General features: G+C 52.5%; 1 protein-coding gene across 4 annotated transcripts; it reads right to left on the bottom strand.

The window, feature by feature from the left end:
- Positions 1–476: 476 nt before the first annotated feature.
- LOC128352250 (uncharacterized) lies at positions 477–10,802 on the bottom strand. Of its 4 annotated transcripts, none has more exons than XM_053312672.1 (12): positions 10,630–10,802; positions 8,201–8,248; positions 7,571–7,636; positions 6,150–6,215; positions 5,706–5,765; positions 5,372–5,437; positions 4,513–4,668; positions 4,045–4,092; positions 2,363–2,461; positions 1,850–2,043; positions 1,157–1,255; positions 477–613 (listed from the first exon to the last, which is right to left on the bottom strand). In XM_053312672.1, the coding sequence occupies exons 2-11, from the start codon at positions 8,213–8,215 to the stop codon at positions 1,207–1,209; spliced, it is 819 nt and encodes a 272-aa protein (XP_053168647.1). In that variant the 5' UTR covers positions 8,216–8,248; positions 10,630–10,802; the 3' UTR covers positions 477–613; positions 1,157–1,206. The 4 variants fall into 4 exon arrangements, with proteins under 4 accessions (XP_053168647.1, XP_053168643.1, XP_053168645.1 ...); XM_053312668.1 differs by lacking the exon at positions 10,630–10,802 and adding an exon at positions 9,057–9,351; XM_053312670.1 differs by lacking the exon at positions 10,630–10,802 and adding an exon at positions 9,057–9,351 and having other exon boundaries at positions 1,904–2,043.
- Between the last annotated feature and the right edge of the window lie 15,005 nt (positions 10,803–25,807).

Below are 25,807 nucleotides of genomic sequence, written 5' to 3'. Positions count from 1 at the left end.
ACTGAGATGTGGGGCAAGCGGCGAGACCCCTCTGACTGGACACACCAGTGGGAGGGCCGCCGTTAGGAGAAAGGCCGAGCCCCTCCCAGGGCTTGCGTCTGGGCAGCGTGACTCCAGAGTCTCCCCTCCAAGTCATGGGTCGGGCTGCCCCTCTTAATTCGGGGGGGGGGCTCGGCACTCCTTTCCCAAAGCCTGTCGGTCAGGCCGAGGGGAGGGCAGGGCTCCCTCTGCCAAAAGCAGTCTAGCCGTTGGCGGAGCAAAGACCGGGGCGGGTCCACGTGCTTCGGCCTGAGCCCAAACGGGGTGGGGACCAGGCTGGGCAGCCGCATCTGAGTGGCTGCTGCTCCGGCTCCTCCCAGCACTCCCACCTGATGGCTGCACGCTGAAAGGGGGAAAGCCGGCTCTGCCACTGGCGGGCCAAGTCGGCTTTGGCTCGGGGGGGCTCCCCGTTCCAGAGACAAAAGGCGATCTGGTGGGCTGCTGTGCCGGGGGTGAACTGAGCCCGTTCCACTGCTCGGTGGCCTTCCCTTGAGTCTGGCCTGGCTCCTTTGAGCTCCGGGAGAGAGACGGCGGGCTGCGGGCCGCTGGTGGCGGAGAGCCTCCGCTTGGAGAGCTGGCGGGAGACCAGGGTGGGGCAGAAGCAAGAGAAGACAGCCGTGAGCTGGCACTGCTCACCGTTCCCCCCATCACTCCCCAGGCCAGCTGTGACCCACCATCTCCCACCAAGCCAAGGAACGGAGGCACAGGGGAACTCGTGAGGCCCTGGGCTGTCCTGCTCTTCCGTGAGCCCCTCTGCTTTCCTGCCTCCGTTCTCGAAGGAGACGGAGTGCAAATGGCAGCCGCCGCCACCCCCAACGCCTGGGAGGCTGTTCGCTTGGCAGGGGCTTCTGACTGAAGAGGGGTGTCTGGCCGGTCACTCAAGGTTTGTTTGGCGTGTGAACCTGGCCTTTTCGTATTTATTTCCTTCATTTCTGAAAATGTGCTTATATGCCGCCTCCTCCGAGGACTCTAGGCAGTGAGCGTACAGCAGTATGAAAATAATAATATATTACAGGGCACATGCCTGGCGGAACAGGTGGGCCTTCAGAAGGGCCTTCAAAGCAGCCGGGGAGGGGGCTAATATTATAAAATAAGAATAATAAATCCGAGGCCTTACCCTCTCCAACAGCCTGGCCTGCTTGCTGCCCTGAGGAGGCACGGCCGGATTCATTTTGCTGGTGGCGGACAGTGTCCTCTTGGGCAGCTGGTGGCCGATCTGGGTGGGACAGAAGCAAGGGAAAGCAGCCGTGAGTTGAGACTGATCGTGGACCCAATGCTAATTCCAGCCAGCTGCAACTGACCCAATGCTAATTTAGTGGCTTATTGTTAAGGGGTTTTTAAAATGAGACTTTTTTTGAAGTTTTCTTATGAAACACATACAGTTGCATGCAAAACTAGTATAATCCTTACATATAGATGGCTGCCATTAAATACTTCCTGCTGATGACCTACAGAGACCATGTTTTGCATGCACCATCCTGACACTGAAATGAGCTGAGTGGATACTTTTTTTTGACACTGGGACGTCCTCTGGGGAAATTCTACATCACTTCCCTGCAGTTTTTTGGATAATAATTCTGATCTGCTACTATTACGCATATTTCTATGCCACGTCTCAACAAAGTCCTCCAAGTGCTTGGCATAGACAAATCACTCTAATAAACAAATAAGATGGTCCCCCTCCCAAAAGGGCTCTCAATCTAAGAGAAACGCTTGGTAGAAACCAGCAAGAGCCGCTGGTGGGATGCTGGGCTGGGGATCGATCGGGCCAGTTCCCTGCTAAGACGACTGATCTGTGGTCTTACCTCACCTGAATCCCCTGCGGGTGGCTGAACAGGTGCAGATGGCCGCGCAGAGATCGTACCCGAAATGAACTGTTGTTGTGAGATGTGGGTTGGACATGGTGGGAATCCCCCTTGGTTTTCCTTGGCAGATGGCTTCAGCGGGGGGATTGGGAGGCTGGCAGGACGCAGCTGTGGCTCTTTGGAAAGGCCAGATCCTCAGCTAGAAGAGAGGGAAAGAGAAGAGAGTGTTAATTACTGCTCCCCATTTTATTTCGCTGCATTTGATTAAGGAAGGTCAAGGTATAATAGACAAGTATATAACACATTTCCCCCTAACATTAAGGACATGATGATCTATTGACTCCTTGGCAGGATTTGGTTGTTTGTGCACAAGAAAGGCATACCTCCTGATGACCTACAGAGACCACTTAATTTTGCGGAATAACTATAGCCTTTGGAATCCAGTGCTATATTACTAATATAACAACAACAACAACAACAACAACAACAATAATAATAATAATAATCTGAGGCCTTACCATCTCCAGGAGCCTGGCCCGCTTGCTGCCCTGAGGAGGCACGGCCGGATTCATTTTGCTGGTGGCGGAGAGCCTCCGCTTGGGCAGCTGGTGGCCGATCTGGGTGGGACAGAAGCAAGGGAAAGCAGCGGTGAGGTGATACTGAGCCTTCGGAATCCAGTGCTATATAACTAAATAATAATAACAACAACAACAACAACAACAATAACTTAAGAATGGCAACTTGAAGAAAGAAACAGAGGTTTTAATACTGGCTGCACAAGAACAAGCACTAAGAACAAATGCAATAAGAGCAAAAGTAGAAAAGTCAACCACAAACAGCAAGTGCCGCCTTTGTAAAGAAGCAGATGAAACAGTGGACCACCTAATCAGCTGTTGTAAAAAGATCGCATGGACTGACTACAAACAAAGGCATGACAAGGTAGCAGGGATGATACACTGGAACATCTGCAAAAAAGACAAGCTACCTGTAGCCAAGAATTGGTGGCACCATAAAATTGAAAAAGTGGCAGAAAATGAAGATGTAAAAATATTATGGGACTTCCGACTACAAACAGACAAACATCTGCCACACAATACACGAGATATAACTGTAGTGGAGAAGAAAGAAAAACAAGTGAAAATAATCGACATAGCAATCCCAGGGGATAGCAGAATAGAAGAAAAATGGGAAAAATCACCAAATACAAAGATCTACAAATTGGAATGGAAAGGCTGTGGCAGAAAAAGACCCAAATCATCCCAGTGGTCATTGGTGCCCTGGGTGCAGTCCCAAAAGACCTTGAAGAGCACCTCAGCACCAGAGGGGCCACAGAAATCACCATCAGCCCGTTACAAAAAGCAGCTTTGCTGGGAACAGCCTCTATTCTGCGACGATATCTATAACAACTGACAATCAAATTCTGGCATCCCAGGTCCTTGGGAAGGACTCGATGTCTGGATCAAACCAACCAGTCGATCACACCTGCCTGGCTGGGTCAACCAGAGATCATAAATCTGTGGCCTTAGCCTTGCCAAGGGTATGACTCCCGTAGCTGGAAGAGGCCTGGTGGGCTTTGTGCTGCTGGCAGGGGAGATTTTCCGCCTCGAGAGCTGATGGCCGAGCTGGGTGGGACTGCAGGAAGGGAAAACCGCTGCCGTGCGGTGAGAGTGAGAGTGGACCCCATGCTCAGTCCAGACCCCTTCAACTGAAACAATGCTAATGGAGTGCTTTATTGTTCAGTATCGTTACGTTTATTGAAGTTGTTTTCAATGAAACTTATTCAATTGCATGCAAAACTGATATCCTCTTTATGTATAGTTGGCCGCCATGAAATACTCCCTCCTGATGACCTAAAAACTCCCTCCCCGCTTTCTTCCACCTGAGCCAGATCTTCGATCCAGCCATCGGGGTCCCAAAGGGATTGAGTTGGCTTTCTGACTGACAGGGCATCCATCTAGGACTCCACCCAGAATGGAGGTCCTTCATAAATGCCTTTCATATTGATGGGAAACTATGAATTGGCTCCAAGTTACTTCACTCTCAGCAGACACGCATGCCGAACTATATTCCGCTGTGTTGGGCCCCTCTGCACTCGGCTAGAATGAGAAAAGGATTCTCTCACCACAGAGAATTTCCAACACTGGAAGCCTCCATCCTGCTGCCAAACAGGCAACCGCCTCCCCACACCTCCGTGGCCTACCTTACGTCTTTCCAAATGTTCTTCGAATTTCGCCTGCTCTTCGTAATACTGTCATTTAAAAGAAAAGGGAGTGGATGAATCTGCATTGGGGAGGCACTTCCCCCCCCCAATCCATCTCACACGGGGCCAGGCGCTCCCCACCTTTGGAGACCGGTGCCCCGCTCCTTCAGCTGAGGCACCCACTGAGATGTGGGGCATGCCGCGAGACCCCTCTGACTGGACACACCAGTGGGAGGGCCGCCGTTAGGAGAAAGGCCGACCCCCTCCCGGGGCTTGCGTCTGGGCAGCGTGACTCCAGAGTCTCCCCTCCAAGTCATGGGTCGGGCTGCCCCTCTTAATTCGGGGGGGGGGGCTCGGCACTCCTTTCCCAAAGCCTGTCGGTCAGGCCGAGGGGAGGGCAGGGCTCCCTCTGCCACCCACTTGGAAGTCTTGGGTTTAGAAGCAGTCTCGCCGTTGGCGGAGCAGGACCTCTTTGGCAGCCCGGGGCAGGTCCATCTGTTTCGGCCGCAGCCCAAATGGGGTGGGGACCAGGCTCGGCAATCTCCTTTTCGGCTTAGGCTGGTGTGGCCGCTGCTCCCAATCCTCCAAGTGGTGCTCCCAGCGCTCCCACCTGATGGCTGCACGCTGAAAGGGTGAAAGCCAGATCTGTCACTGGCGGGCCAAGTCGGCTTTTGCTCGGGGGGGCTCCCCCGACCTGGACCCACCTGGGTGGTTTGGGTCTCGGACCAGCCTCCCACGTGCGAAGGGCAGCTGCCCCCTGGGAACTCTCTGCGTTCCCCCAGGGCGTCCCCCTGGCATGACCACCCCTCCGCCTTGGCCAGCGCCACAGGCCCACCTCTCACCCACCAGCCGGGCCCCCTTTTCTGGGGCCAAGACGCTTACGCTTTCCCCTGGGACTCCTGCGGACGGCTGCTGGCTGCTGCCCGTGCAGTGAGCCCTTCAGGAGGAATCCCGGCTGCCCCTCGCAGAACTAGAGAGCCAGCAAACCACTCCCCCTCCCAAGGAATGAGAGAGGGCCTGCGACCACCTGCAGGTTTGCCTGGCATTCGCCGAAGCAGCACCGCCCTCGAATGCATCCTAGACCAGCGTCCCTGCCTTGGACCCCCAATTCCAAGCTCCCCCCAGTGACGAGGGTTCTTTGGGCAAGCCACTCGATGGCCAGAGACAGCCCCAGTCAGCAACATCCTCTACTGTAGTCAGAGGCGCTCTTCCCCCTGGACGTCTGGGGAAGAAGCACGCACCCTCCCCCCCCCAATCTCTTTAGTCTGTCCTGGGTGGTCCAGGCTCCAAAATTCCCCATCTAGATGGAAAGAGAAACTCCTCGTACCAGAGGTCTCACGGGCGGCTTCTCCTCCTTCCTTCCCTTCTTGAGAAGTCCCGGGAACATTGGAGGCTGCCGTGGACCAGGGAAGAGAAAACAAGGGGCCTCGGTGGCATAACGCCCACACCCCGTCTGCCCGCAAGGGATCCATCGGCCCTTCGGCAGTGCTCCCGAGAGAGCCAGGACCGTTCACAGCCGAGGGCGTGGAGGAGGACAGCTCTTGTCCTTTCCCACCCCTTGTAAACTGGGCCCCCTTGACGGCAGGAAGAATGCAACCTCCTTGGGGCAGAGACCTGCCTTGGGCAGACTGACACCCCCCCCCCCCCGCCAGCAGACTTACACTTCTCATGGGAAGCTGGTGGTGGAGGCCCCTCAGTGGCTGGGTGTTCTGCTCACGGCCCTGCAAGAAAAAGGTTCGAGAGCAAGCCAGTCACGGGCCTGCCTGCGACCTCGGAGGAGCTGCTGTTCTCCAGTCTGGGAAGACAACCCTGAGCGGAAGAAGGCAGCTTCCCATGGGCCGAGGTTCCTCAGAGGAGTGGTGGGGTGGAGATCTAGGCACGAGGCTGGCAGGAAGCCCAGCCTCCATTTGGCCCCCCGGGAGGGAGCAGAGAGAAGGACGGAGGCTCCCCCCCCCTTGGAAAGTGAGGCTCAGTCCCTGGGATCTCTCATGGAAAGAACCCGGGGAATAAATATTGGCCAACGCCCTGCCTGGGAATTCAGGGACTGGCTCTCCCCCGGAGAATGTAAGCTCCTTGGGGCAGGGATACATCTTACGGATACTTACACGGAAAATCTGCACGGTCACTTCCTGTGGCCTCCAGTTTCTGTGCCGCTGGGCCCACTGATGGATCTGCAACGAAAGACTCAGCACCAGGAGCTTTCCCAGACGGCAGGTTCACCGCAGGTCTGCTGCGAGGCTTTACTGCTTGTTCAAGTTTGCCCAAACAAACCGATGGGAAGAGTGGATTTTTTTTTTAAACCCCAGATATAAATTGGGCTAAGCACCAGTGTGCAATGAAAACCCCGAATCGTGTATGGGGTGTTCCCGGATAGCTTGCAGGGGCTTCATTCTGGGTGACTTGTGAACGCACACCTGCCCTTCCCAAGTACAATGAGCGCCTGGGAACACCCCAGGTCAGTGACGGGAGGCTCAGCTCTGCCTTGCCTGGGAATGGCCACTATTTCTGGGAAGAAGGGGGAAACAGGTTGGCCCACATCTTTCCAAGAGGCCTCCCACTGGGCATCCTTCCCTAAGACACATCAAAGTGTTTGGCTCAATGGCCTGTGCATATATTCCCAAAGCAAAGAGGACCAAACTCAATTGCAGATGTGAACTGGGAATTTTTGTTGGCTATGAATCTAGAGGATACAGAATCCTTGATCCCCAAAGTGGAAAGGTCAAAGTCCGCAATGCAGTGTATTTCGATGAAAGACAAAGACCAAATTAGGGTGAAGCATCAAAGATTTCCCCAGAAACCCAGATGAATGAATGATTCTCATCTTTGTAGGTGTAGACACGTCACGGCATCTCAATATCCTTTCCGAGGCCTTCATTGCTACCCTACCAAGTGCTAGTCTGCAGAGTATTTCTTGACTGCTGGCTCCTTTACGTTGACCGTCGATCCTAAAAGGCAGACACTATCCACCACTTCAGTGTCTTCATTCTCAATTCTGAGGCTGGTTGCTGTCCCTGTTGTCATTAGTTTAGTCTTCGTGACATTTAGTCGTAGTCCCGTTTTCCCACTGGGCTCCTTGACTTTCATTATTAGAGCTTGCAGATCCTCCGCCTTCTCAGCTCTCAGAGGGGTGTCATCAGCGTAGCTCAGGTTCTTGATGTTTCTTCCCCCAGCTTTCAAACCACGCTCATCTTCTCCCAATCCAGCTTCTCTCAGTATATGTTCAGCATATAAGTTGAATAAAGAGGGGGAAAGTAGCCAGCCTTGCCTTACTCCTTTACCAGTCTGGAACCAACATCATTACCCGCCTTTAAAGGAGCCCTGAAGAAAAATCTTTCTAGCCTGGCTTTCAGAAAGCTGTGGATGTTTTCAGTTGTTTTACTGTACATGGTTGTTTTTCTGGCGTTTTTATCTTGCCTCTTTTTGTCTTCAGTTTTGTGGATCAGCTAGAGCCTTTGGAATCCAGTGCTATATAACTAACTAACTAACTAACTAACTAAATAAGTAATCAATCAATCTGGGGCCTTACACTCATTGGCTTGCTGGCCGGAAGAGGAATGGCAGGCTTTGTGCGGCTGGCAAGCTGGTGGCGGATCTGGGTGGGACAGAAGCAGGGAAAACAGCCGTGAGTGGAGAGTGAGAGTGGACCCCATGCTCAGTCCAGACCCCTTCAACTGAAACAATGCTAATGGAGTGCTTTATTGTTCAGTATCGTTACGTTTTTTAAAATGAAACTTATTCAGTTGCATGCAAAACTGATATCCTCTTTATGTATAGTTGGCCGCCATGAAATACTCCCTCCTGATGACCTAAAAACTCCCTCCCCGCTTTCTTCCACCTGAGCCAGATCTTCGATCCAGCCATCGGGGTCCCAAAGGGATTGAGTTGGCTTTCTGACTGACAGGGCATCCATCTAGGACTCCACCCAGAATGGAGGTCCTTCATAAATGCCTTTCATATTGATGGGAAACTATGAATTGGCTCCAAGTTACTTCACTCTCAGCAGACACGCATGCCGAACTATATTCCGCTGTGTTGGGCCTCTCTGCACTCGGCTATATTGAGAAAAGGATTCTCTCACCGCAGAGATTTTCCAACACTGGAAGCCTCCATCCTGCTGCCAAACAGGCAACCGCCTCCCCACACCTCCATGGCCTACCTTACGTCTTTCCATCTCTTCGTCGAATTTCGCCTGCTCCTCGTAATACTGTCATTTAAAAGAAAAGGGAGTGGATGAATCTGCACTGGGGAGGCACTTCCCCCCCCACCCGTCTCACACGGGGCCAGGCACTCCCCACCTTTGGAGACCGGTGCCCCGCTCCTTCCGCTGAGGCACCCACTGAGATGGGGGGCATGCCGCGAGACCCCTCTGACTGGACACACCAGTGGGAGGGCCGCCGTTAGGAGAAAGGCCGAGCCCCTCCCGGGGCTTGCGTCTGGGCAGCGTGACTCCAGAGTCTCCCCTCCAAGTCATGGGTCGGGCTGCCCCTCTTAATTCGGGGGGGGGCCTCTGTCAGTCAGGCTGTGGGGAGGGCAGGGCTCCCTCTGCCACCCACTTGGAAGGCTTGGGTTTAGAAGCAGTCTCGCCGTTGGCGGAGCAGGTCCATCTGTTTCGGCCGCAGCCCAAATGGGGTGGGGACCAGGCTCGGCCATCTCCTTTGGGGCCTAGGCTGGTGTGGCCGCTGCTCCCGATCCTCCCCGTGGTGTTCCCAGCGCTCCCACCTGATGGCTGCACCCCTTCAACTGAAACAATGCTAACGGAGTGCTTTATTGTTCAGTATCGTTAAGTTTATTGAAGTTGTTTTCAATGAAACTTATTCAATTGCATGCAGAACTGATATACTCTTTATGTATAGCTGGCTGCCATGAAATACTCCCTCCTGATGACCTAAAAACTCCCTCCCCGCTTTCTTCCACCTGAGCCAGATCTTCGATCCAGCCATCGGGGTCCCAAAGGGGGCCTCCAGTGACTCTTGTGCCCCAGGCCCTGCTCCCCCCCCCCCGCCCCAACCGACCTCAGAGAAGCTGCTGCCAGTCTGGGAAGACAACCCTGAGCTCGGTGGATCGAGGCTCTGACTCAGCAGAAGGCAGCTTCCCATGGGCCGAGCTTCCGCGGAGGAGTGGTGGGGTGGAGATCTAGGCACGAGGCTGGCAGGAAGCCCAGCCTCCATCTGGCCCCCCGGGAGGGAGCAGAGAGAAGGACGGAGGCCCATCAGGAGAGCCTGAGCTCAGCGGAGGAATTAAATCAAAGCCCAAACAAAATGGAGGGCAGGACCTAAAATGGCCTCTTCTAGGACCTTCCAAGGGGCTCCAGAAGGTTCTCCATGGGGGATAATGGGGACTCGGACCGGCCTATTATTCCCCATGTGGGCTGCCGAGGGCAGGCCTGCTTAACTTAGCCCCCCCCCCACCCCAGAGCTATTTTTGGACTGCAACTCCCAGAATCCCCAGCCAGTGTGGCCAGTAGCCAGGGATTATGGGAGTTGTAGGCCAACATCTGCCCAGGGGTGCCCCCCCCACCAAAAGTCCAGAGATGTGAGTTTGAGGCGGTATAGAAATGTAACAAATAAGTTAATTGTAAAAAAATTAACAGTGTGTGACTTTAATTGCTGTGCCATCCAGCTGAGGCTGATTATAATTTGATGGGAGAGAAAATTGATCTCACACACACACACACACACACACACACACACGTAATCAAATTATGTATTATAAATCCGAAAAATAAGGTCTTTCCCTTCAGGGAACAGCAGACCCAAGTGAGCTGAGGAGGCCTGTTCAAGAAGCCTCATGCCAGATTCAGGCACAAGCTATGCCAACTTATTAATCACTCACTGAGTAATTAGCTTGTTGATTATTACTAAGCAAGCTCCCTCAGCCCTGACAGGGCCTCACATGAGGAGGGAGCTCTGGATTAAAACAACAGCAACCCAAAGATTACGGTTCGAGCTTCACATCAGGCATTTTCTAGTGCAAACAGGCTTATTGCAAGATCACTGTTTTCGGTAGATGAGTAGCTTTGCGTTGCAATTTGGCCAAGTAAAAACAAGGCATCCCCCCCCCCCCCCATTTTAATGGTCTGTGTGTGGTGTAATGCTAAGGGTGACCCATGAGGCTTGGCCTAGTTTAGGGCCTCCGCATGGCCTCATCCAGCCCTGAATAAACCCCACCACTGGAGAGGAACGTTGACCTAAACTCACTAGAGCTGCAATCTATATTTCCCATTAATTGTCCAGGCAAGCCCAAAATATTCCAGTAGTTGCACCTCTCCTTAATTAGCCCTTAATTATACCAAGTTTGGTTTTGTTTGCTGTTGGCTGGTTATTATAATATTTTTTTTTAACTTTGGTGACTGATAGTAGTATTGGAAGGAGAGATCTTCAGCATAAATTCTCTGTCAGGTCTGTGATCACTATGGCTTAATTTTTCAAAACTGATGAAGTACATAGAAACCAATGATATATATATATATATTTAATTCAGATTTTTAAAATTTAAATGAGATTTTATTTTTTATTTTATTTACTTATTTTTTTATTTGTAAAGAACATAGGTCAAAGATATCATCATCATGAGTGTTAATCATACCTCTTAATTATATTCTGTGACCTTGTGGGTCCATTCACACGTTATGTTCAACAATTGTACAATTAGTGTACACATAGGTGCCATGTACAATGAGTGGATGGAGCCCCTCTGGGAAGAGCGGAAGGTTCCCAGTTCCCTCCCCGGCAGCATCTCCAAGATCGGGCTGAGAGAGATTCCTGCCGGCCACCTTGGAGAAGCCGCTGCCAGTTTGTGAAGGCAATGCTGAGCTAGAGGGTCTGACTCAGTATATGGCAGCTTCCTGTGTTCCTCAATCTGTTACCCAGGTACAGCATCACACTTCCTATCTGTACCGTGCATTTGAAGCGCCTGTATTTGAATTTCAAAATGAACCCAGGTACAGTAATTCAGGGCAACAGGTGTACACTTCCCCAGAATCGTGTCTGATTCGGGATAAAGAAGGCCAAGGGATGACTAGAGGATTTGGGGAGGTTGGAATAGATCTGGGCAAGCCACAGGGACATGGAGGAAGCCTTTTCCAAGAGTATCCTGCATTTGAGAAGGGAAACACCTATCGTGGCTGCATGCTTAAAAGCGACCTCTCTTGGGAATATTTTAACAAAGTTTCTGTACATGGGGGTAAGCCAGGCATCTGCACAAAAATGCAAACCGTGCAACCAAGAAATGCGAGGCCTGGTTGCCCGAATGAAACAGCATTATGATCTCTGGTTGTGTATCACATCTCTGAATAGATACTGAGGTTATATTAGACAACAAGAATTTAATTTTTACTAGAAAATGGTGATTAAATCGAATCTTCTGGACTAGTGATTTAAATTGGGATTTGAGTTCTGTTCTTCCTAGCAGCCCTGCTTGCAACCCTTCGAAGCCTTAAGGAGCCCCTGGGGGGCTTACTCCCAGGAAACTGTGGTGTGTGCATTGGCTTGCAACCTAAGGATGTATATCCCAGAAATGCCTAGATTGTGAGAGAAAAGCCTTGCTTTGAAACAAGTGTGCATGTGCGTATTTGTGAGAAGAAGGGCATGGAGAGGGCCAGGCTTGGGTGGGATCTTCTGAGCATCAGAACTTGTGCTCATGCCAGGCTTTCTTGGGCTCGCTTTTACAGCTGTTCCCGTCCTCTTCAGCTGAACGCCCAGGCAGTCCGTTTAAAAAGCAACCGCGCCCCCCGCCCAGTTTTAAAACGCCATTTAATTCATCCGTGTGGTCACGATGGTACAGCCTACTGTCGTTTGCCCGCCCACCCTCCCTCCCTGGCCAGGATGGCATCGCGTAGGTCCTCCCAGCGCCCCGCGGCCGCCAAGCAGAAAGCGGGGCCCGCCGCTGGAGGGGCTGAGGGGAGGTGGGAGGGGGCGTGGCGCACGGCGCGTGCACGCCCCCCCCCCAGGAGAGCCTCAACGGTCCGCGCTGGCCGCCGCCATCTTGGACAGGCCCACTGCGCCTGCGCCTTGCTCCGCCCCCAAGGACTTGACCGTCTGCTGGCTTCTCTTCTAGTGGGTGGGAGTTCCAAGGGAATGGGAATTCCCAGGGAATGGGAATCGGGCACTCTTTCAGTGTCAGCCACTGGAAGCCACATTTCAAGTCGATGTGATGGATGTGCTCCCTGGGAATAAAACAATCCATCCATAAGCGACGGCCTTCTTTACGATGAGCCCCACCGCCCATTGAGGCCGTCTGGAGAGGTCCGCCGTCTCCAGTTGCCGCAGCCAGCTCGGCTGGTGACCACACGGGGGACGAGGCCTTCTCGGTGGCCCCACCTCTTGACCATTTTAAAAAAGCATCTGAGAACCCCACCTCTTCACCCAAGCTTTTTAGCTTTTTAAATGTCTAGGTTTTCTCCTGTGGCTGATTTTTAAATGTTTTGACTTGTTTTATGCTATTGTTAACTGCCTAGAGATGAAAGTTTGGGGCGGTGTCCCAACTTGAGAAAGAAACCAATCAGTACAACTATAAGCCCATCGTCTCACAGAACCCTTGAACATGACGGGGAGTGGCTGAAACGGACAGACTAGGCCAGTCATGAGATCCTAGTGTTTGGCTAGAGGGCTGCGGTGTCGCCTTACAGCCTCTGCTTTGCAGGCAGAAGACCCCAGACTCAATCCCGGGCAGCATCTCCAGATGGAACTGGGAAGGACCCCTGGCTGCCACCTTGGAGGAGCTGCTGCCGGTCAGTGTAGACGGCACTGAGCTAGACAAACCAAGGGTCTTTCTCAGAATAAGGCAGTCTTCTTCCGCCTCTCGCCAGAGGAGAACTGGTCTCGTGGCAGCAAGCATGGATTGTCCCTTTGCTAAGCAGGCTCCACCCTGGTTTACATTTGGATGGGGGACTACGTTTGTGAGCACTGGAAGAGATTCCCCTGCGGGGATGGGGCCGCTTTGGGAAGAGCACCTGCCTGCTTCCATGCAGAAGGTTCCTCGTTCTCTCCCTGGCAGCATCTCCAGGTACAACTGGGAGAGACTCCTGCCTGCCACCTTGGAGAAGCCACTGCCAGTCTGGGTAGACAGTACTGAGCTAGATGGGCCAAGGGTCTGACTCTGTATCAGGCAGCTTCTTATGTTCCTCATTCCATTACTGCTGCATTTTGCACATTCCAGACACTGTAATCTTGAAGGATGTTTTTTGGAAAAAATAATAAGGCCTTATAACAAGCGAGGTTCTCTTGCCAGTGGGTGGATGCAACACCAGCCTGAAAGACTGCTTTGGGCTACAGCCATTGGAAAAGTGGTAGCCTGCCCGATTCATCACCCTTGGAATTGCCCCGGGGAAGCCATGCACACGAACTGTGTGTGTAACGCTGAAGAGTGTCCCATCACTCGACTGGTGTCTTTGGGGCCGTCGTGTTTGCTCCGGCCTGGTGTCCAATGCAGACAAAAGCTAGTGCCCCCCCTTGTTCCTTTCCCACTGCGTTTCAGCAGCAGGCCTTCCGACGGCCAACTGGCCCGCTTCGGCCAACAGCAAGCCTCCTACAACCGGCAGCAGGGCTATGGCCAGCAGCCAGAAGTGAAACTTGGACCAGCAGCCGCAGCAAGGGCCCTATGGCCAGAACCAGCCGTCCTACCCGGCCCAGCGGAAGGAGGATGACAGGCAGCGCCGTGTGCAAGATAGGGGCATCCGGAAATGCCGGGAAATCGCTTGTGCTGTGGGGGGCAGGAGGCTGGTGGCGCTGGAGCTTGGGCCAAGGACACGCGCTTTGGTAGGGTGTCCAACCCCAGGCCTCTATCTTGACAGACGACCGCCGTGACCAGGGGCGATACGGGGAAGATGGCCGAGGCGACGGGGCGCCACGCGGAGGTGGGAGCAGGTTCGATTCCGACGGCAGCGGTCTCATGTCCGGCATAAGGCAAGGGGCTCTCTCCACGTCTCCGCAGACCGTGGCACACTCCGGTGTCTTCCTCCTAATGGCTCACAGGGCTGCTCTTAAAGAGCCGTGTGTGCTGGGAGTTCCAGGCGGAAGGTAGTTACGTCTGCTGTTTCCCACTCATCATTTGTACTTGTAGTTCATGCTGGAAAACAGCTCCGAAAACATCGGAGGGGTTAGTTGTGTCCGCAGTGTTGCACCAGGACTCTTTCTTCTGCAGAGAAAGTGGCGGTGCAGGGGGGGCAGGGGGAGAGGAAAACCCCCATGCCCTCTGAAAACGGGATCTGCTGCTGCGTATCTTGCGGTTCATGCCAGCAAAGCAGGCGATCAGCTGCGTGTCCGAAGTAGGTGTGAATCTGGGCTGGGCCTGCCCGCTGGGCCCGCCTCTCGCGTGATCCCTCCCTTTCCGGGGGGCTGGCGTGGCTGCCAGTGCACCTCTGCTCTCCCCTGGCTGGGAGCAAGCCTGCCAGCTCTCCCTGTGTTCTTCCCCTGCCACACTCCTGCCTGTGTCTTTCCCATCTCCTGGTGGGGAGGTCTTGTCCAAACCACAAGGAGCCTTCAGCCCCCGCTGGCTGGCACTGGGGCCCCCCAGCTGGTGCACGGACGGATAGTGGAATGCGGGGTTAAAGTCCCCATTTCCGACTCGGTACATTTTCGGTTGTGTGTGGGTGGCTCTGAATTGAAACCTCCCTCTGATGTCTGAGCGAGTGTGCCCTTGGAGGATGAATCTGGAGCCCTGCCCTGGGGCCCGCTCTGTCCAGAGCGCCTCTGGAAACGTTAGTCCTGCTGTTTCTTCAACCCCCCCCAACTGAAAATCCCACGTGCTGCGTGCTGTGATGGAGAGAGTGCTCCTGTCCCCACTTCCTGCATTACCTCCGCAGATGCGCTTCCGTTTCCAGGCCGTGGCTCACCCTGGAACCAGCGCTGCTGCGGAGAGCACGTCAGAGCTCTCGTCTTCCTTCCCTTTTGTATTTGCAGAATATCCTCAAGGCAGACACAGTTGGCCAGAAACTGCCCCTTGACTAGAATTAGCCTGCTGGCCGTCTGCATGCCTCTCTTCTGCAGCAGGGAGGGCCCCCATTCGGGCCCCGGAAAAATGGGTTGGGTTTGGTCGGCAACTGGAGGTGGACCCAGAATGTCGTCTTTCGCTTTAAAATGGATCTGACGGAGAGATGTCTGCAACAAACAGGTCTGCCAGTCCAAGAAACCAACAGAGTTGCAGGCTCTTCCTAAAGCACTCTCTCCATCGCTTCCCCCACTGGTACCGTCTCTGGGGACAAATGCTCATAGCTGCTTTTGGCACCACCACCCCCCCCCCCCAGAGATGGGAAAGAGGCGACCGCCTTGCTGCACAGACAGCTTTCTGTGGGTGGTCACGCCTTCTTGATCCCTCCCCCTTCCCAAAGGATTTGGGAAGATCTGAGTGGGACAGAAGCGAAGTATCCTGTTGGGATGCATCCCCTGGGGATGGCTGAACTGGTGTCAAAACGAGCTGTTGCTGTGAGATCTGGTGGGTGGGACAGAAGCAAGGGAAGGCAGGCTTCAGATGAGGCTTCATGGCACCAAGGCAACATCCAACGAAGCCCCAAAGCCTCTTCTAGGCAGAGGCATTCGGGACTTGGAGGACCGGCCTCCCGGGATGCAGAGGGAGCTGACCGTGGACCTGACTCTGAACTGAGTTTGGGCGACTCCCCCTCCCCAAGCTACCTTCAGAAAAGCTCCTATATAACTAATAAAATAATAATAATAATAAATCTGTGGTCTGACCTTTCCCAAGGGTTTGTCCCGCTTGCCTGCGGGCTTCTTAGTGCGCTCAACAGAGGCTTTCACCTTGGCGCGCAGGCGGCGGAGCTGGGTGGGACAGAAGCAAGGGAAAACAGCCGTGAGTTGATAGTGATGGAGGACCCAATGCAAATTCCAGTCAGCTTCAACTGAAACAATGCTAATTGAGTGCATTCTTGTTAAGGGTTCCTAAAAATGACACTTTATGGAAGGTTTTTTTAAAATGAAACTTATTCAATTGCATGCCAAACTGATATATATATAAATGGCTGCCATTAAATACTTCCTCCTGATGACCTAAAAATTGCAGCCGCTGGTTCCCTCTCCCCAAAGGGCTCATCTTCTAAAGGGAAAGGCTAGGTAGAAACCAGCAAGGGCCACTCACTGGTGGGATGCTGTGCTGGGGCCACTTCCCTGCTAAGAAGACTGATCTGTGGTCTTACGTCGTCCAAATCCCCTGCGGGTGGCCGAATTGGTGCGGGTGGCCGAATTGGTGCGGATGGCTGTGCAGAAATCATATCATCATCATGTTTATTTACGGTCAAAGACCAAAATTTAAAACGTACATAATAGCACACATGATATAGTAATAATATAGACATAATATAATCATACCTGAAATGACCTGTTGCTGTGAGATGTGGTGGGTGGGACAGAAGCAAGGGAAGACAGGCTTAAGATGAGGCTTCATGGCACCAAGGCAACATCCAACGAAGCCCCAAAGCCTCTTCTAGGCAGAGGGATTCGGGACTTGGAGGACCGGCCTCCCGGGATGCAGAGGGAGCTGACCGTGGACCTGACTCTGAACTGAGTTTGGGCGACTCCCCCTCCCCAAACTACCTTCAGAAAAGCTCCCCATGGGGTGGTTTCTTGCTTTTGTGTTTTCTTTCTCCTATGCCTACATCTTCAACTGACCCAATGCTAGTTTAATGCTTTTTTAAGGGTTTTTTCTTTTTAAAAAATGATACTTTTTTTGAAGTTTCTCATGAAACACATACAGTTGCATGCAAAACTAATATAATCCTTACATACCGTATAGGTGGCTGCCATTGAATACTTCCTCCTGATCACACCTACAGAGACCAAGTTTCGCATGCACCAACCTGCCACTGAACTGAATGTACTCCTTTCTTTGACACAGGGATATCCTCAGGGAACATTTGCCTCATTTTCCTGCAGTTTTTTGGATAATAATTCTGATTATCAGACTTCCCAATTTTCTACAGATACCCTTGGCTGCTTGGGCCTGAGGCCGAAAGGTGTGGGGAAAAGTATCGGCAATCTCCTCTTTGGCCTGCTGTGCTGAGCTTGCTGCTGCTCCTGCTCCTCCCAGCACTCCCTCCTGATGGCTGCATGCTGAAAGGGTGAAAGCCGGATCTGTCACTGGTGGGCCAAGTCAGCTTTTGCTCGGGGTGGCTCCCCATTCCAGAAACAAAAGGTGATCTGGACCGCAGCGCGGTGGCCAAATCTGCTACTATTAGGAATATTTCTATGCCACTTATCAACCATGTCCTCAAAGGGCTTGGCATAAACTAATCATTCTAATCCACAAACAAGATGGTTCCCTGTCCTGAAATGCCTCCTAATCTAAAGGGACACTCTCAGGAGAAGCCAGCAACAGGCCCTGGTGGGTTGCTGTGCTGGCGGTGAGTTGGGCCAGTTCCCTCCGAAGAGGAGTCCTCTTCCGAGTGAGTTGGGAGAGCGCCTCCTTCTGCATGATCCCCACTGGACATGGAGGCCACTGAGAGAGGTCCTTCTCCGGATGCTGCCAGCTCACCAGCTCGGGCCTTCTCTGTGGTGGCTCCTGGGCTGGGCTCTGGAATGCACTCCCTATAGCCATTCATTCATGATTCAACATCATTGATTGATTGATTGATTGATTAAGTGCCGTCAAGTTGGTGTCGACTCTTAGTAAGCACATAGATAGATTCTCTCCAGGGTGGTGACCTGTCTTCCACTTGGCCTTGAAGGTCTCTCAGTGGTTCATTCATGGCTGTCGTCATCAAGTCCATCCAACTTGCTGCTGGTCATCCTCTTCTTCTCTTGCCTTCAACTTTTCCCAGCATTATGGACTTCTCAAGGGAGCTGGGTCTTTGCATCATGTGTCCGAAATATGAGAGTTTGAGCCTGGTCATTTGTGCCTCGAGTGGAAATTCTGGATTGATTTGTTCTAGGATCCATTGGCTTGTTTTCCTGGCTGTCCAGGGTCTCCTCAAAAGTCTTCTCCAGCACCCAAGTTCAAAAGCGTCAATACTTTTTCTATCTTGCTTCTTCAAAGTCCAGCTTTCGCATCCATAGAGCGTCACGGGAAAAACCACAGTCCGAACGATTCTCATCTTTGTAGGTCTAGACACGTCACGGCATCTCAATATCCTTTCCGAGGCCTTCATTGCTACCCTACCAAGGGCTAGTCTGCGGAGTATTTCTTGACTGCTGGCTCCTTGACTGTTGACGGTCGATCCTAAAAGGCAGACACTATCCACCACTTCAGTGTCTTCATTCTCAATTCTGAGGCTGGTTGCTGTCCCTGTTGTCATCAGTTTAGTCTTCTTGACATTTAGTCGTAGTCCCGTTTTCCCACTGGGCTCCTTGACCTTCATTATTAGAGCTTGCAGATCCTCCGCCTTCTCAGCTCTCAGAGGGGTGTCATCAGCGTAGCTCAGGTTCTTGATGTTTCTTCCCCCAGCTTTCAAACCACGCTCATCTTCTCCCAATCCAGCTTCTCTCAGTATATGTTCAGCATATAAGTTGAATAAAGAGGGGGAAAGTAGCCAGCCTTTCCTTACTCCTTTACCATTCTTGAACCAACATCATTACCCGCCTTTAAAGGAGCCCTGAAGACAAATCTTTCTAGCCTGGCTTTCAGAAAGCTGTGGATGTTTTCAGTTGTTTTACATGGTTGTTTTTATGGGGTTTTTATATTGCCTCTTTTTGTCTTTAATTTTGTGGATCACCTAGAGCCTTTGGAATCCAGTGCTATATAATTAACTAACTAACTAACTAAATAAGTAATCAATCAATCTGGGGCCTTACACTCATCGGCTTGCTGGCCGGAAGAGGAATGGCAGGCTTTGTGCGGCTGGCAAGCTGGTGGCGGATCTGGGTGGGACAGAAGCAGGGAAAACAGCCGTGAGTTGAGAGTGAGAGTGGACCCCATGCTCAGTCCAGACCCCTTCAACTGAAACAATGCTAATGGAGTGCTTTATTGTTCAGTATCGTTACGTTTATTGAAGTTGTTTTCAATGAAACTTATTCAATTGCATGCAAAACTGATCTACTCTTTATGTATAGTTGGCCGCCATGAAATACTCCCTCCTGATGACCTAAAAACTCCCTCCCTGCTCTCTTCCACCTGAGCCAGATCTTCGATCCAGCCATCGGGGTCCCAAAGGGATTGAGTTGGCTTTCTGACTGACAGGGCATCCATCTAGGACTCCACCCAGAATGGAGGTCCTTCATAAATGCCTTTCATATTGATTGGAAACTATGAATTGGCTCCAAGTTACTTGACTCTCAGCACACACGCATGCCGAACTATATTCCGCTGTGTTGGGCCTCTCTGCACTCGGCTAGAATGAGAAAAGGATTCTCTCACCGCAGAGATTTTCCAACACTGGAAGCCTCCATCCTGCTGCCAAACAGGCAACCGCCTCCCCACACCTCCATGGCCTACCTTACGTCTTTCCATATATTGGTTGAATTTCGCCTGCTCCTCGTAATACTGTCATTTAAAAGAAAAGGGAGTGGATGAGTCTGCATTGGGGAGGCACTTCCCCCCCAACCCGTCTCACACGGGGCCAGGCGCTCCCCACCTTTGGAGACCGGTGCCCCGCTCCTTCCGCTGAGGCACCCACTGAGATGTGGGGCATGCCGCGAGACCCCTCTGACTGGACACACCAGTGGGAGGGCCGCCGTTAGGAGAAAGGCCGAGCCCCTCCCAGGGCTTGCGTCTGGGCAGCGTGACTCCAGAGTCTCCCCTCCAAGTCATGGGTAGGGCTGCCCCTCTTAATTCGGGGGGGGCCCTCTGTCAGTCAGGCTGTGGGGAGGGCAGGGCTCCCTCTGCCACCCACTTGGAAGGCTTGGGTTTAGAAGCAGTCTTGCCGTTGGCGGAGCAGTACCTCTTTTGTAACCCGGGGCAGGTCCATCTGTTTCGGCCGCAGCCCAAATGGGGTGGGGACCAGGCTCGGCAATCTCCTTTTGGGCAAAGGCTGGTGTGGCCGCTGCTCCCGATCCTCCCTGTGGTGTTCCCAGCGCTCCCACCTGATGGCTGCACACTGAAAGGGGGAAAGCCGGATCTGTCACTGGCGGGCCAAGTCGGCTTTTGCTCGGGGGGGCTCCCCCGACCTGGACCCACCTGGGTGGTTTGGGTCTCGGACCAGCCTCCCACGTGCGAAGGGCAGCTGCCCCCTGGGAACTCTCTGCGTTCCCCCAGGGCGTCCCCCTGGCATGACCACCCCTCCGCCTTGGCCAGCGCCACAGGCCCACCTCTCACCCACCAGCCGGGCCCCCTTTTCTGGGGCCAAGACGCTTACGCTTTCCCCTGGGACTCCTGCGGACGGCTGCTGGCTGCTGCCCGTGCAGTGAGCCCTTCAGGAGGAATCCCGGCTGCCCCTCGCAGAACTAGAGAGCCAGCAAACCACTCCCCCTCCCAAGGAATGAGAGAGGGCCTGCGACCACCTGCAGGTTTGCCTGGCATTCGCCGAAGCAGCATCCCCCCCCCAATCTCTTTAGTCTGTCCTGGGTGGTCCAGGCTCCAAAATTCCCCATCTCGATGGAAAGAGAAACTCCTCGTACCAGAGGTCTCACGGGCGGCTTCTCTTCCTTCCTTCCCTTCTTGAGAAGTCCCGGGAACATTGGAGGCTGCCGTGGACCATGGAAGAGAAAACAAGGGGCCTCGGTGGCATAAAGCCCACACCCCGTCTGCCCACAAGGGATCCATCAGCCCTTCGGCAGTGCTCCCGAGAGAGCCAGGACCGTTCACAGCCGAGGGCGTGGAGAAGAACAGCTCTCGCCCAAGACTTTGGGGATGCACCTTTCCCACCCCTTGTAAACTGGGCCCCTTGACGGCAGGAAGAATGCAACCTCCTTGGGGCAGAGACCTCCCTTGGGCGGACTGACCCCCCCCCCCGCCAACAGACTTACACTTCTCATTGGAATCTGGAGGCACCTTGCTGCTTGGTTATTGTGCTCACGGCCCTGCAAGAAAAAGGTTCGAGAGCAAGCCAGTCACGGGCCTTCCTGCGACCTCGGAGAAGCTGCTGTTCTCCAGTCTGGGAAGACAACCCTGAGCAGAAGAAGGCAGCTTCCCATGGGCCGAGCTTCCTCAGAGGAGTGGTGGGGTGGAGATCTAGGCACGAGGCTGGCAGGAAGCCCAGCCTCCATTTGGCCCCCCGGGAGGGAGCAGAGAGAAGGACGGAGGTTCCCCGCCTTGGAAAGTGAGGCTCAGTCCCTGGGATCAATCATGGAAAGAACTCAGGGAAGAAATATTGGCCAATGCCCTGCCTGGGAACTCCGGGACTGGCTGTCCCCCGGGGCAGACTGTGGGGACCCTTTGCTCCCTCACCCTGTGTTCAAGTGGAGAATGTAAGCTCCTTGGGGCAGGGATACATCTTACGGAGACTTACACGGAAAATCTTCACGGTCACTTCCTGTGGCCTCCAGTTTCTGTGCCGCTGGGCCCACTGATGGATCTGCAACAAAAGACTCAGCACCAGGAGCTTTCCCAGACGGCAGGTTCACCGCAGGTCTGCTGCGAGGCTTTACTGCTTGTTCAAGTTTGCCCAAACAAACCGATGGGAAGAGTGGATTTTTTTTTTAAACCCCAGATATAAATTGGGCTAAGCACCAGTGTGCAATGAAAACCCCGAATCATGTATGGGGTGTTCCCAGATAGCTTGCAGGGGCTTCATTCTGGGTGACTTGTGAACCTGCCCTTCCCAAGTACAATGAGCGCCTGGGAACACCCCAGGTCAGTGACGGGAGGCTCAGCTCTGCCTTGCCTGGGAATGGCCACTATTTCTGGGAAGAAGGGGGAAACAGGTTGGCCCACATCTTTCCAAGAGGCCTCCCACTGGGCATCCTTCCCTAAGACACATCAAAGTGTTTGGCTCAATGGCCTGTGCATATATTCCCAAAGCAAAGAGGACCAAACTCAATTGCAGATGTGAACTGGGAATTTTTGTTGGCTATGAATCTAGAGGATACAGAATCCTTGATCCCCAAAGTGGAAAGGTCAAAGTCTGCAATGCAGTGTATTTCGATGAAAGACAAAGACCAAATTAGGGTGAAGCATCAAAGATTTCCCCAGAAACCCAGATGAATGAAGAGCCATGTGATTGGACTCAAATGGATCTGGAGTCAAGCAGCGATCCCGAGGAATCAGTGCCAGATTCAGAAGGGGCTGCACAACCAGAACCAGAACTGAGGCGCTCACAGAGGCATAACAAAGGGGTTCCTCCTAACAGACTCTCACTCATGGCTAAAGGAGGAGAGATACAAGAACCCACTACGTGGCAAGATATAGAAAGGTTGCCAGCTGATGAAGCTGAGAAGTGGAGAAAAGCAGCAATGGAAGAAATTGACTCCCTGCACAAAAATCAGACTTGGAGACTTGTGGAACTACCCGCTGGAAGAAAGACCGTGGGATGCAAATGGGTCTTCAAAGTCAAGCAGGATGCAGAAGGGGATGTACAGCGCTACAAAGCCAGACTAGTAGCCAAAGGATACTCCCAAGTCTACGGTCAGGACTGTGATGAGACTTTTGCACCAGTCGTGAAACACACGTCAATTAGAACATTGCTCAGCATGGCAGCAGCCAAAGGGATGCAAGTTGAACACTTGGATAGAAAGACTGCCTTCCTACACGGGGAAATCGAGGAAGACAAGTACATGCAACAACCACCAGGCTTTGAGGGACCTGGAAAGAAGGGGCTAGTGTGCAAACTGCAAAAGAGCATCTATGGCTTAAAGTAGGCAGCCATAGCATGGCATGAGAAACTGAATCAATTACTACTTAAGGAGGGGTTCACGCAAGGAAAAGCTGAGCCCTGCCTATATTCCAGACTCAGAGACAATAGATGGACTTACGTTCTGACTTAGGCTGATGATTTGATTCTTGCACACGAGGAAAGGCAAGACAGTCATGAGATTGTACAACATCTGAACAAGGAAATAGAGGTGAAGGAACTGGGAAGCATCTCATATTACCTTGGCATCCAAATAGAAAGAGAAGAGAACGGAACATTCCTTCTCAACCAAAAAGAGAAGATAAAAGATCTTCTAGAATGCCTGCTGGGACTGACAGATGCCAATGAAGTCAGCACACCAGTGGATGCTGATTTCTGGAAGCAAGAGGAGGACAGCCAGCCTCTACCAGCCAACAACCAGTACAGAAAGGCAATTGGAAAACTCTTGTACATAGCCACAGTGACAAGGCCAGACGCTGCCTCAGCAGTGGGAATCCTGAGCAGAAAAGTGAGAATGCCAACGAACAAGGACTGGATAGCGGTCAAAAGACTGGGAAGGTACCTGAAAGGCACTGCACATTATGTACTGGAGATCCCAGCAAACAGCAATCCCAAACTTGTGGGATATGTGGATGCAGACTGGGGCGAGGACAGAATGGACCGCAAGTCCACAAGTGGACACCTGTTCCTGTATGGAGGTGGAGCCATAACTTGGAGTAGCTGCAAGCAGTCACTTGTACATTCATCCACAGAAGCGGAGTATGTTTCAGCAAGTGAAGCATGCAGGGAAGCAGTATGGATACACCAACTACTATCGGACTTTGGCATCGAGGAACCAAAGCCCACAGTGATGTTTGAGGACAACCAAAGTTGTATCCAGATCTCCCAAATGGAGAAGATGAAATCTCGAACTAAGCATATTCCCATAAAGTACCACTATGTTTGGGACTTTCAAGAAAAAGGGGTGGTCCAGCTGAGGCACTGCCCCACAGAAGAGATGCTGGCAGATGGATTAACTAAGCCATTATCCAGAGACAGATTCCAGATGCTTTGTGAGAAGATGGGAGTCGTGACCAGGTGCGACAGGCAATGAGAAGGGGTGTTGGAGATGAACTTCCAGTGCATCGACCTTTTGCACCAACTGTCCTAATGACCACGAGGGGCATTGGAAGTAGAGACAGTGAGGCAGGGTCTCCCTATCTGTCCCCACTCTATGACCCCTGAACTGGCTCTGCAGCACTTCCTGTGCTGAGCCACAATCCTTCCTTTCCTCCTGGAGAGCAGATGGAAACATCTCTCTCTCTCTCCTTACCTATCCACTATGTAGTCCTTTAGATTACAGATAGGTCTTTCCTGTCTAAGTGTATTTAACCCATAAATATTTAGTGTTTAGTCATACAAGGATCTCCATGTGTTTTCTTTAAATAGCTGCAATATCCGAACCATCCTCTGCTACCTACTCTGTAACTGGAGTGTGTGCTCATTCCTTAGTGCTCTGCTGTTTTACCCATTGTGGGTACAAATCAACAACCTCTAACAGACACACCTTTTAAAACTGGTGATTCTCTTTATTTAGCGGGCGGAGAGCAGCTGGCCCTCTCCAGCCCCAGCACAGCATCCCTCCAGTGGATGTTACTAAAAAGTTTCTTTTTAGATTTAGATCCCTTTGGGGACAGGGAACCACCTGAAGAAGAGTGATGGCTTGCTGGGGGGCGGTCTTGGTTCTTTCAGGCCAGATATGTTGGGGGGGGTGGCAGTTAAGCACCTCCCTCCTGCCTCCCGGCACCTTTCTCGCACCCGGTCCAACCCACCACGGCATGTGCTTGAACCCCAGGCCAAGTTTGATTTGGGGCCCCCGCCAGCCGAGAAGTGCAGAGCCCCGGATTTCACTTGAGGCCTGCTGGCTACTCATTCACGAGGCCACATCAGCCAGTTCAGAGGCTTTTTAATTTATGCATAAATGATCAGGGGTACGCAGCGCGGTATCAAATCTGCAGATGATTCCAAATCAAATCTGCAGATGATTCCAAACTCTTCTGGGTGGTGAAATCCAAAATGGATTGTGAGATGCTCCAGAAGGATCTCTCCATACTGGTGGAGTGGGCGACAAAATGGCAAATGCGGTTCAGTGTTGGCAAGTGTCAAGTGATGCACATTGGGACGAAAAACCCCAACTTCAAGTCTACGCTGATGGGATCGGAGCTGTTGGTGACGGACCAGGAGAGGGATCTTGGGGTTGTGGTGGACAGCTCCTTGAAAGTGTCGACTCAATGTGCGGCAGCTGTGAAAAAGGCCAATTCCATGCTAGGGATCATTAGGAAGGGGATTGAAAATAAAATGGCTAATAATATAATGCCCTTATACAAAACTATGGTGCAGCCACACCTGGAGTACGGTGTACAATTCTGGTCCCCACATCTAAAAAAGGACATTGTTGAACTGGAGAAGGTACAGAAGAGGGCAACCAAGATGATCAGGGGCCTGGAGCACCTTTCTTATGAGGCGAGGCTACAACACCTGGGGCTTTTTAGTTTAGAAAAAAGACGACTGCGGGGAGACATGAGAGAGGTCTATAAAATCATGCATGGTGTGGAGGAAGTGGAGAGAGAGAGATTCTTTTCCCTCTCACACAACACTAGAACCAGGGGTCACTCCATGAAATTGATTGCCGGGAAATCTAGGACCAACAAACGGAAGTACTTTTTCAAACAAGGCATAATCAGTATCAGTTTTTATTACAGCCAGAACTTACACTTCTCATTGGAGCCGGTGGCTTCAGACTCTGGTGGCAGAGGGACCACAGCAATGGGATATCCTCCTCACAGTCTTGCAAGAAAAAGGTTCGAGAGCAAGCCAGTCACGGGAGGGTTGGATCTGCATTCAGAAAGCAGGGCTGGGCTCAGGTTCGGTCGGAGGGCAGGAGAAACCTCCGCCCCTGAATTAGGAGCCCCCTGCGCTCCTATTGGCCAGGGTGAGAAGGGCAGCCAATGGGCAGAGGAGGGCGGCCAATGGGCAGAGAGCCAGGACCATTCACAGCAGAGAGCCTGGAGGAGGACAGCACTCGCCCAAGACGTTGGGGATGGACCTTTCCCACCC

The sequence above is a fragment of the Hemicordylus capensis genome, chromosome 3 (assembly GCF_027244095.1).
Source record: "Hemicordylus capensis ecotype Gifberg chromosome 3, rHemCap1.1.pri, whole genome shotgun sequence".
NCBI classification, from domain to species: domain Eukaryota; kingdom Metazoa; phylum Chordata; class Lepidosauria; order Squamata; family Cordylidae; genus Hemicordylus; species Hemicordylus capensis.
This window is presented reverse-complemented; position numbering and strand designations above follow the sequence as displayed.